General features: G+C 32.0%; 1 protein-coding gene across 1 annotated transcript; it reads right to left on the minus strand.

Moving 5' to 3' along the window:
* Positions 1–1,674: 1,674 nt before the first annotated feature.
* LOC140964309 (norbelladine synthase-like) lies at positions 1,675–3,037 on the minus strand. Its single transcript, XM_073423977.1, has 2 exons — positions 2,799–3,037; positions 1,675–2,126 (listed from the first exon to the last, which is right to left on the minus strand). Exons 1-2 carry the CDS (start codon positions 2,977–2,979, stop codon positions 1,813–1,815), a joined length of 495 nt encoding a protein of 164 aa, XP_073280078.1. The 5' UTR covers positions 2,980–3,037; the 3' UTR covers positions 1,675–1,812.
* Between the last annotated feature and the right edge of the window lie 8,496 nt (positions 3,038–11,533).

Genomic DNA, 11,533 nt, shown 5'->3' on the forward strand with positions numbered 1-11,533 from the left:
TTCACTTAAAAGAACAAGTGAGTCAAATTATATAAAAAGACCACTTACCTTATTATTTCTTGAAGAATTCGAAAGCCACAGAAGAATCACCCAAACGACAATTCGAAAACGCAACAGCACTTCGACCGAAAAATCAGCTTTTTGCAGAATCCTTTGCAACTTATTGAACCGTTTGATCGAGTTTAAACTTTCATAGTACGTCCATAAGCAAGTAAAATAAATTATGAACTATGAATATCAGGTTTGGAAGTAGTTTTGACTTGTTTATGAACGTAAAATAGTAGGTATATTATTCTCGCTTGGAATCCGAGTAGGTTTGTTGCGGAGGTTGTATATAAAAAATGAACCATTGTATTTTGGATATGTTATTCAAAGCATAAGATAGCATATTCTGAAAGGTGGATATTGGATTCCGAGAAATCGAGCAATTAAAATAAATTTCTAGACGTGAACATCATTTTGATGAAAGCAGCATTGGGAGATGATTGAAGAACAAAACTCGAAAATTTGGGAGCTTGAGAAGTGTGAGATTTCAAGTGGGGGTGCTGCCCTATTTATAGGAGTGTAAATGTTATCCAGCTAGGAAATTATCCTCACATTTAAACTTTGATTTCATGTTTAAATTTAGGATAGATTGTAATCCAATATTTGAGTTTTGGATATATCATAATCTCTTTATCAGTCCCCTGAGTAGGCAATTTTCGAAATTTTTCATGCTTAAATCTTCTTATCATGTAGACTTCTATCCATCACTCTTAATATACATATTTCCGAATTATATATATCCATAAATACGTGATAATTTTGAAAATATGATATTACACCATGAACTTATCTAATAACTCTTTATCTATTATTTATTTTACTAGTTTCGAAATTATACCCATAAATTTCGAAATACACATATACATGTATGTATATATTCAATTTCTCATTATCTTAATTGTTGAATCTTGCATAATCTTGACGTATGTATATTTATATATCAAATCGGTAATTAAGTATATTTATCATTTGAAATTGGAATTCCTTGGATAGTTTATACACAAATATTTAATGATCACCTATCACTTAAGATAATCTTGACAATCTTAAAAAAAATCTTTGATGATTTAGTACAAATTTCGAGTACAAAAATAATACACCGATTTTAAAATTCGCAGGTTTTACAACAACCTTGTGGGCAAGGTCATGCTTGAAGGGGGAGGAAATGATAAGAGTTCATAGCAGTTTCACAAAGGCCATATCGTGAGTCTCGAAGAACAACAAAACCACCTTCAGGACATATTGATTTTTTAAAAGTCTGAATGTATCGTATATGATGATTGAGCTGTAAAGAGTTAGGCCCAAGAGACTATTATGTATAAATACATTTAGCTCAATTCTTTTTCTTTTTTTTTTTTTTAAAATAAAAGATATTTCTCATTCTCTTTCCATTATATTGTTTCTTCTGGTTTATTTCATCTTACCCATGTGGGCATTGCCCCCATGATAAGATGGATGACCAAAATTTGTCCATACATATAGGACCCACTTTTTTTTGGAAATTATATTTGTGGCAAGATCTTGCCCATTGAAATGAAGAGAGGTAATGCCCATAGGATCTCATCTTCCCTTTCTTCTCCCTCTTGGATCAAGATGCGTTTGATGTACAGTTCACATTAAAACCCCATCTCAAAACAACTAATTTCACAATTAAAACAAAGCATCCATGATAAATATTATCGAAAACCATTATTATTTTTGAACAATATAATACCATTGCAGTTGGACGATGTTTCAATTATTTCGAGAACAAGATATATAATAGATTCAAGCATTAGCACTAGGGATATCTTTGCTATGATTCTTGACTAGATAATCTGCAGCACATTCCATCAAGGCAGTCAACGGTTTCATGGATACTAAAGCGGCATTGTCGGCAGACTCCTCGCTTACCTCGTACTCTATGGTCGATCTCGTGATGCAACGATTTTTGTCTTCTGTTTCGATCACCTCCAGTCGAACTCGAAAATATTTGAAACCCAAGTCGAGAAACCCACCTTCCACCACCTCCGTCTCCTTCACCCGCCTCGAATCATCCACCACGGTGAACTTCTCCTTGTAGGAGGCTGCTCCCGGCGTCCCTATTTTCATTTATATTCAAATCAAATGATTCGATTGGTCGATATAATTAGTTATAACTTTACACACACACACACACACACACATATATATATATATATGTCAAAAACTTGTGTGACGGGTCGTATTTTGTGAGACAGATCTTTTATTTGGGCCATCCATAAAAAAATATTACTTTTTATGTTAAGAGTATTGTTTTTTATTGTGAATATCGGTAGGGTTGACTCGTCTAACAGATAAAAATTCGTGAGACCGTCTCACAAAATACCTACTCATATATATATATATATAGTTAACGAACAAAAACTTTTCAAACTTTAAACTTTTCAATAGCGTAATTAATAGAAAAAAGTGTAAAAAAATTTAAACAATATTTACATATACATAAGTTATTTAAATAAACACAGTACTATTTAAATTATATTTAGAACTAAATTCCTCCCATCCTGTATTTAACATATAGTTGACCTTATATTGATTGATTTGATTTGGAAGAAAAGATTTAAATTGAAAAAAAAAAAAAGAAGATTTGATTAATAATTTCAAATGACGTCCAACTCATATATATTTTGAAATTCACGTGAATTTTTTTTTCAATTCAAACAAATAAAAAAAAATTGAAATCAATCGTTTCAAATCCATCATTAATCCAAACACAACCTAAATTAAAATACCTAAAGGGAAGAAGATTTCGATAATTGTTCCGACACCTCCGTCTCCATGAGCGACTGTCTTACTGACAAAGTCTGGGAGGGATTCTCCGGCGATCTTGGCCAGCAGCAGGCTTCCGTACACTTTCCATGCTTCGCTTGCTGGTACATTCACTTCCCTCTCATCGCTAGCTGTTCCAAACATTTTTTTTTTTTTTTTGTTGCGAGGAAATATCGAAGAACTTGCTATGAAAGTAATGATTAAGCCTTGGATCTTATATATAATAATAACGATGGAATTTGGTAAGAGTAAGAAAGTGAATGTTCTTTAGGAATAGGATATAAAGAGAATAATGCTAACTGTACCATCAAAATTTCGTATAACGATATTTACAACAATTAAATCGTGAGATTTTGTATTGAATTTATGATGAGATATTGATAAATGTAATTTTTATATTGAATTTTTTGTGTTGTAAGAATTATTAAATGTAACATTACACGTATAAAGAACAATTGAGAGAAATTTTTTTTTTTATGCTTTTAGAATAAAAAACACGGTTTAAACAAGAAATAAATTTTTTTTATAAAATAGTTGTGAAACATTTTCTTTTAACTATAAAATCATTTAATTCACTTTTTCAATTCTAAAAATATTTTCATAGGTTAACAAAACACGTATTTATTGTTAAAAAAAACTTTTAAGTTATTTTAAAAAATTTTGTTAAAAACTTTTTATAAATACTTGTCCAAATGGAGTGTTAGCGTATACCAATTTGTAACACAAATAACTGACAATCTATATAAATTATTTCTATTTATATTGTCGAATGCTTGTTTTATACATATTATTTATTTGATGAAAATTCTATATCTAACTAATCCTATTTAATTAGTTGTTTTTTTTAATATAAGGGTGTGTTTTTCTATGTGGAAAAATCTATTGGAGCTATATAATTTATTAAATAAATACAATAAATTATAGTTTGTAGTCGGCGAGGAATCTAAGGAGAAAATGATCCACGATATTTTTGGGCACTAAATACCAAAGATTGCCGGCTGTTCATTTTTCAGTAATTCGAATTTTTTCAATATTCCACATATGTATGGAATCTTGCTTCATTTTGTCCAAAAACCGAGGTTGAATTTGTAATTATGCCCCTTGTTTATATTGCAACTAACGAAATTATTAGCTATATGTATCCTTGCTTTTGTATTGGAATTATTATGTTAACAACAGGACTCAAAAAAGTAATTAGTACTGGCCATTGTTTTTAGTAAGTATTTTGTGAGACGATCTCACATATTTATACATGACGTCTCACGGATCTTAATCTGTGAGACGGGTCAACTCTACTCATATTCACAATAAAAAGTAATACTCTTAGCATAAAAAGTGATATTTTTTCATGGATGACCCAAATAAGAGATTCGTCTCACAAATACGACTCGTGAGACCGTCTCACACAAGTTTTGGTCATTTATTTATGTTAGATGAGTTGAACCGATTTATATTTACAATTAAAAATAATATTTTTTCATGAGTTAGGTTGATACAAACACATGTCTCATAAAATTGACACTTGAGACCGTTTTATAGAAATATTTGTGTTAATAAGTTGAGTTTTGTGCATAGGAAAATGATAACACTAATTATTTGACATCCAATTAAATGATTTTGGCTGACAAGTAAATGACCATCTTGCTCTTGACTTTAGGGGTAGCAAAATCGAACCCAGCATGATAATATGACCTGAGTCAACTTGAAAAAAAATCAGGTTAAGGTTGGTGTTTTTAGAATAGGGTTAAATCGGGTTGGACCCGAAATCAAATCCGAAAAAAATAGTTGGGTCGGGTCGATTTTTTAAAAAAAATTTAAATTTTTTTTTTATAGAATTAGGAAATATTGGCTACATTTTTATATTGTATGTTTGAATTTTTTTATTATATATTAATATTTTATTCATATAATTTATTTTGTAAAATTTTGCTTTTTTCAACAATTATTTATATGTTGTATCAAGTATAATTAAAATTTTGTACAGGTTGATTTTCAAATTTATGAATTTATTCATAAATCAGAATGCTTGATCAAATATTTATGTACGAAAATTTTTATTGAAAGTTATCTTGACATGTCGGACAAATTTTTTTATTGTTATTGATCTCATTTACTTTTTTAATGTAATATTTATTTTGTGTAATATTTATATTTCCTTGAAAATTGCTTCTTTTATGAAGTATTTAATAGATTACGCAACTTTTATTCTTAAATTTAAATATCTAAATCTAAAAAACATAAATATCATATTAGGCAATATTTTGTTATTATGTGTTTAAACTAAAATATTTATTATGTATTTTGAATTTTTTTTAGTTATTCTGTTAAATAATAAAATAATAATTTTTGCATAAGGTGGACATAAAAAAAAATCTTATATTTGTTTATTAAAAACAACTTTTCGTGTTGGTCGGGTTAGTAGGTTGGTTCGAATAGGTTTCGGGTTAGTTTGGATTTGGGTTGAGATATTTTTTATAATACACGTGTCTCAACCCGACCCGACCCGAACCCACCAATCTCACTCGAATTGAGACCTTTACCTAACTTCAATTATTTTGGTTGTTCCAATATATAATTTTCACTCGAATCGACACCCTTACCTAACTGCAAAATTGGGTTTCACAAAATGGGAAACCACGAGGACGCAATGGCTTATTGATTGTAGCAGGTAGGATGTGTCGTATGTATTTATGGAAAATTGAGTTAGGCAATAAAATTTTACATAAGTTTGGCGCATCAAATTGATGGTTTTTTAAATGTATTAATTCATACCACAAATGGTGTAAATGGTTTTCAGATAATTAATGTTAGATCTTTTAGTTTTATTGATGACAAACAATAACTTATTATGTTAGATCAAGCTACTGTTTTCTCTATACTACAGGTACTCGACCGTTCTACTTAAGATTCAGTATATACATGCTCAGCAAGTCTCAAGGCTACGTTTAACAGTCTCATAATGCAGAGCCATCAAACCATTATTTTACTCCAGTTGACTAATCGAAAGCATTTAAAGTAGTGCACAATGTTCAAACCATTGATTCCCAACAGCACCGTAAACGGTCGCATTTGAGGTTTCCCATAAGGATGTTCCAAGTCAACAGTAGAGATGAAAGCTTAAAATAGATAAATTGCAAAAAGATTTTACCAACTCTCGAATGACAGAAAGTATGCAGTATGACAAGCTTTTTGATAAAGTACAGACTTAAATTCGCAAAAGAAGGAAGGATATTAATGTGCATTAAATGATAGTTGCAACGACTGATGATGACATATACATAATGTCAGGAAAAAGTTCAAGCTATCGTTGAACGAACAAATTCAAAATATACTATAAATAGAGAATGCCAAGAAGAGTTGAAGATAATAAAATTCATAAGAACACACATTCAAGCTTACATTCTCTGAAAAGTTTCGTGAGCACTTCTAATTATTATTCACTACTATTCATATGCTTTTTCATCAAAAAACATTTATCAAATCTTCAAGGATCATCAAGGGCCTCTGTTAAACTACTACCGTTTCTGTATAGAATGTTTGAAGAGTCGTTCGACATTTTGAATATGAGGATTCGCTTCTTTACTTGTTATATTTGTTGTTAGACTATGTCTCAATCATTTGCGTTACAAGGAGTTTCAATTTAGGCAGTAGATAAGTCCTAAAATTGAAAAGTGTTGTTACAAGTTTTGAAAAACCATATTCTTCTAGTGAAATCTTTTCATAAGTGGAAGAAGGGCTAAGAATAGGAGCTCGATTCTTGAGTTTTCGAACATCTATAAACATCATTAGTGTTATTTCCTTATTGCATATACTTATCTTGTTTAAATTACCTTGAGTATGAAGTAGTCATAAGATTCATCGGACCGTTTCCGCACAATTTGTGGTTCGACCTTTCTTAAGATTTGAAAAAAACTGGTCCTGAAATTTATCAACATCCAAACCAGTGGCACTATTTGATAGGGAATAGAAGAAAATTTTTAAATAATTTTATCCACCCACTCTAAACTCTAGCTTGATTTTAACAAGTGGTATCAGAGAGGATTTTTCTCAACCCCTATGGTATTCATATACTCACATGGGTTCTTTTAACAAAATTCTTATGTTTTCAAAAGAAGATTATGATGATTGAAAAATTCACACGTTGGTACACTTATCTGCAAAAGACGATGACATGTGGTATGTCATTATGATAGTCCAATAAAAATCATAAAGACAAACACAACCATTTCCATAACTGAAGGTGCTCCGCAGATGGTGGTAAAGAACATATCATAATGGACTGGTGAAGACAAAATGAGAGCTAACCTGGACAACGTGAACAGGGATATCTTTCATAACAATTTATATAAAAACAATTTCAGCAAAATAAAAACTTGTTCTACAGCTAAAGAGATCTTGTAGAAACTGACCTAACTCTATGAAGACAATGACCAGACTAAGAAGAACAAGTTAACCGTGGCTATCCAGAAGTTAAACAAAGTCAAATTAAATCCTGGAGAAACTGTCAATGAGTTTGATGAACGATTTACTGAATCATTATTGAACTAACATCTATTAGTAAGGAATATTCTAACCGAGAAATTGGTTTGAAGGTTATGAAAGCACTTCCCAGATAATAGGATATAAAGACGATGGTCATGCAAGAATCCAAAGATCTAAACAAATTGGAGCATGAACTATTTGTTGACCTCAAGGCCTATGAGTTCAAGCTTGGGATCCAAACTGAGGAATAACCTTATACATCCCAACCAACCAATGTTCTTGCTGCAACCATTGTCGTTCTTTCGATCGAAGAGACTTCAGACAAGAAGTTTTATGAAAAAATAACAATGAGATAATGTCATTATTCGTCAAAAAGTTATGTAAATTTATGCGTAAAATTCAATATAATTTTATCAAACCTTCTTATATTAAGGGACATATGATGATCAAGCTTGCTTTAAGCAAGAAAGGCTATTTCATTGTAAAAAGTAACATGTTCAAGAAGGATAACAAGATAACATTTGAGAGAAGATAGTCGAAAGATGAAAAGAGATCCTTTGAGAAGAAAAAAGACCAGAAGGTCCTTGTTGCTGAAGAAAACAATAATAAGTGGATAGACTCAGAAATTGAATCTTCTGGAACCGGCATTAGCTCAAGAAAGATTGATAATGAACCAACACAATGTCTAATGTTTGACTTAGAACAAGAAGAAGATGTTGATGAGGTATTTGATTTCGGCTCCAGTGAATTTACACGTGAAGACCTTGTCACTGCACTACATCAGATGACTAATGAGTATATGAAGTTGTCGCAATCATTTGAGGAAGTGAAATAAGAAAAAGTAAACCTAAAAGATAAGTCGAGTAAATCCAGCTGCTTACAGCAAAAGGAGCTCGACGATCTCAATGTGAAACTAAGCCTGTTAGCCACTGAGAATCATAATATGCATAGACTGTTCCAATCCATTTTGAATGAAATAATCAATACTTGGAAACAATCCTCAGTTTCTCTAAGTGCATGAAAAGAAAAAAACACGCTGGTGTCAGAACCAACCTATGTTATGGCAAAAATGATTGCAGCTCTTCTGAAAGAGGTACTCAACTGCATCTAGACAAAAGCAAGTCTAATGTTATAAGCTTTGTCCGGTCCAGTACAACATATTAACATGATAAGCTTGAAATCCATGCAGACCAGAAAGTATCCCGTGAGAACAAAACTAAGCATAGAGAACTGAAGAACTCTTAAGTCTGGGAAAACCTGGCTAAAGCAAAAACCAAATGAAAATGGGCATGGAAACTAGTCAAATTCCAACCGCTTTTGGAACAGGCCATCACAAGCTAGAAAAAGTGTTCAAAGGGGTAACCGAAACAGTACTTCAATTGCAGAATAGTTCAAAAGAGATATAGACTGGATAGCAAGGATAAAAAGTCCAAACAACATATGGTTAAATCTAAAACATTGCATAGCATTGTTGCGTATTTTCCGCTCGCAAGCACACGGTTGTCAAGTTTTAATATATGAGAGTAAAGTATCGTTCCCACTAGGAGTGTAATAAACGTATATCAGTGCTTCTAATTAAAATAGTCATGATTTTATTTAGAAGAATCAATAAAAAGTTTGGTTCACTTAAAACGAATTAATTTTAAATAAATATTAATCTAATAACCGAATTGAGAAATATCAATGAGCAAAAATATCTAGAGGAGTGATTTCACTAAGTTTCCATGATAATTATTCCCGGTTGAATTCATATTCATGAATTCCAAGTATTTAATTGCCAAGAAAACATAATTATTTTATTTCCCATTTCCCAAGTGACGAATAAATTGTGTCATTCAAACTTCGATTCAAACATTCCTAATAAAAATATAAGTTTAAATTTTATATGCAAACGATGATCTCACCTAAGCCTCGCTAAAATTATTCGCCTTCCTAACAATATAAACATTCAACAATGTGTCTCTATGATCTATAATCCTAGTCCCTCTCCCGAGTTGTAGAATTAATCAGACAACAAATAATTTATGACCAGTAAATTGCAACCGAATAAAAACAAAGAAACACAATTAAATAAAAAAGAATTCAATCACATAAACAACCGAGTCAAATTATTATATCAACAAAACTACGTCATCCTCTAGAATGGAAAATTTAGTTCATAATGAAATCTAAACAAAAATAAAGCATGTTTGAAGGTTTAGACATCGCAACACAAGAAAATAAATATGAAGGAATCAGATAACAAATCAGAAGTGGCACCTCTATCTCAGATTCGTCGTTCTTCCTCTTTGTGATCGATTTTTTCAATCCAATTCTTCTTTTCCAGCGTGTGCTCTCGTCTCTCACGTGAATTCTCTCAGGAAAATGGCTGTATGTTTTGTTAAACCCTTTCCTTCTTTTATCTTTTCGTACGAGCCTTTAGATTGGCGCCTATTTGCCTGTTCTCGCCGTCATTAGCGCTGTGGCGCCCGTTTCTCGAGGGTGTGGTGCTGCCTAGGCCCTTGTTTCTCGGCCTGGTAGTGCCGTGACACTAGTTCACAGCGCCTAGGTGCTTGATCTTCGGCCCTCCTGGCGCTGCGGCGCTGTTCCTTGGTGCTGCGGTGCCATTTCCTCAATAGTTCAACATCCAAAAATGCCCTTAATCGCCCTCACTCAACCAAACGTAATTCTGTCCGAAACTAACATAATTCAAATGAATTCTCATATAAATTAAGTGCAATTCTTCCACTTATCAAACCCCCCAAACTTGAACTTTTTCTAGTCCCAAAACAAAATAGAAAAAATAAGAGCTCAATCAAAAAGTAATACAAAGTCATGGATATGCAAAAAGTGACACTGGCCTCCGACTTATCTAATTTCATGTAATTCACAATCACTCAAAAGTTGTGTGTGTGTGTGATATGTCAATGTTCATTTACCCAATCGAATGTTGAAATAGATTTACATCACCCATTCGCCTTATGAACTCAAAGATCATCAGCTCAGTTCAACTCACACTTCTTTAAAATACAAATTCATTTAAACAGATCACAAAGGACTTTATTGGTGATTATTTGGCTCATAAGGTATTCAACACAAGTATACCAAAAAGTGATGTCACAACATGAGATGCTTACATGCAAATGATTAAAGTTCATACTTGCTAAGCATGTTTTTCAGGTATCCATAAGCTTGACTTGAACAACTTTTTTCCACTAGTATATTGGATAACTGTGACAAGGTTAATAAGTCTTGTAGGCTTGTAACGTTAGGCCACGGCTCAGGGCTACAATAAAAGGTATGAAAATCAAAATTTGAGAGAAATATTTGAATTTTCATCATTTTCACTCATTTTCATTTTTATTTCATTCACCATCCACTTATTGTTTTCTCATCATCAATAACCTCAATTTCCCTTATTTTCTCTTCGCTACTTTTGATTCATTCTTTTCATAGTTTTTCTTCTTTTTGTTTCTTTTTCAACTCCTTTATATACATTTATTTTTCTTTTTCCTTTCAAGGAGTGGTTGAAACATTTCAACATTTATGAACTTATTTCTCTTAAAGATCGGTTGGATAGTAAGTGTATAAGTTTCATTTGGTAGTTGTTGTGGGATATAGAATAGATACAATTGGGGGCTGATTGTATGTCATTGAGACACACCACTTGATTTTTTTTGTAAGCTCAAAACGGGACACTAGGGATACTTCATGTTCATTTGGTAGACTCGAAGGCTTAAACGGTTCCAAATATTGCCTAAATCATTTCTATGTCACATATTATCCGTATTTTGCCTCGAAAAGTGTTTTAAAAGGTTCTTGATTACCCTCAATCCAGTAGTTATCTCATACAAACCAATCACATGCATTGTTCAATCAAAATGATATCTGAGATGGGCACAAAAAGAAATTTAAGCATCTCAATCAACTCGTGGCTCAATGGGCTAACAATCGATAATAAACCAAGAAAGCAGTCCCAAAGATATTGAGAAAAATTGCCTAGATCATCTCTGTGTTTGCAAAAGTGTTAGTCAATATCATGTGAAAATTACTAAAAATCAGATCTCCATTGTTTATTTAGTATCATAGGTATGTAAATTGTCTCGAAGCATCGATAGTATCAACGAACATGATAGTGCAAAAATTTGTGACTCCTAGTTATCATGAACACATGCATTCAGAACCACATTTTCATTCTCAATATCGGCCACACAATGTGTAACGTCCAAAAGTCAAC

This window comes from Primulina huaijiensis, chromosome 18 (genome assembly GCF_012295235.1).
Source record: "Primulina huaijiensis isolate GDHJ02 chromosome 18, ASM1229523v2, whole genome shotgun sequence".
Lineage (NCBI taxonomy): Eukaryota > Viridiplantae > Streptophyta > Magnoliopsida > Lamiales > Gesneriaceae > Primulina > Primulina huaijiensis.

Bases quoted from the DNA above. Each gene is read 5' to 3' on its own strand.
- LOC140964309 (XM_073423977.1), bottom strand. From the start codon at position 2,979: ATGTTTGGAACAGCTAGCGATGAGAGGGAAGTGAATGTACCAGCAAGC. The intron at 2,127-2,798 runs GTATTTTAATTT...AAATGAAAATAG, and splicing joins CGAAATCTTCTTCCCTTTAG to GGACGCCGGGAGCAGCCTCC.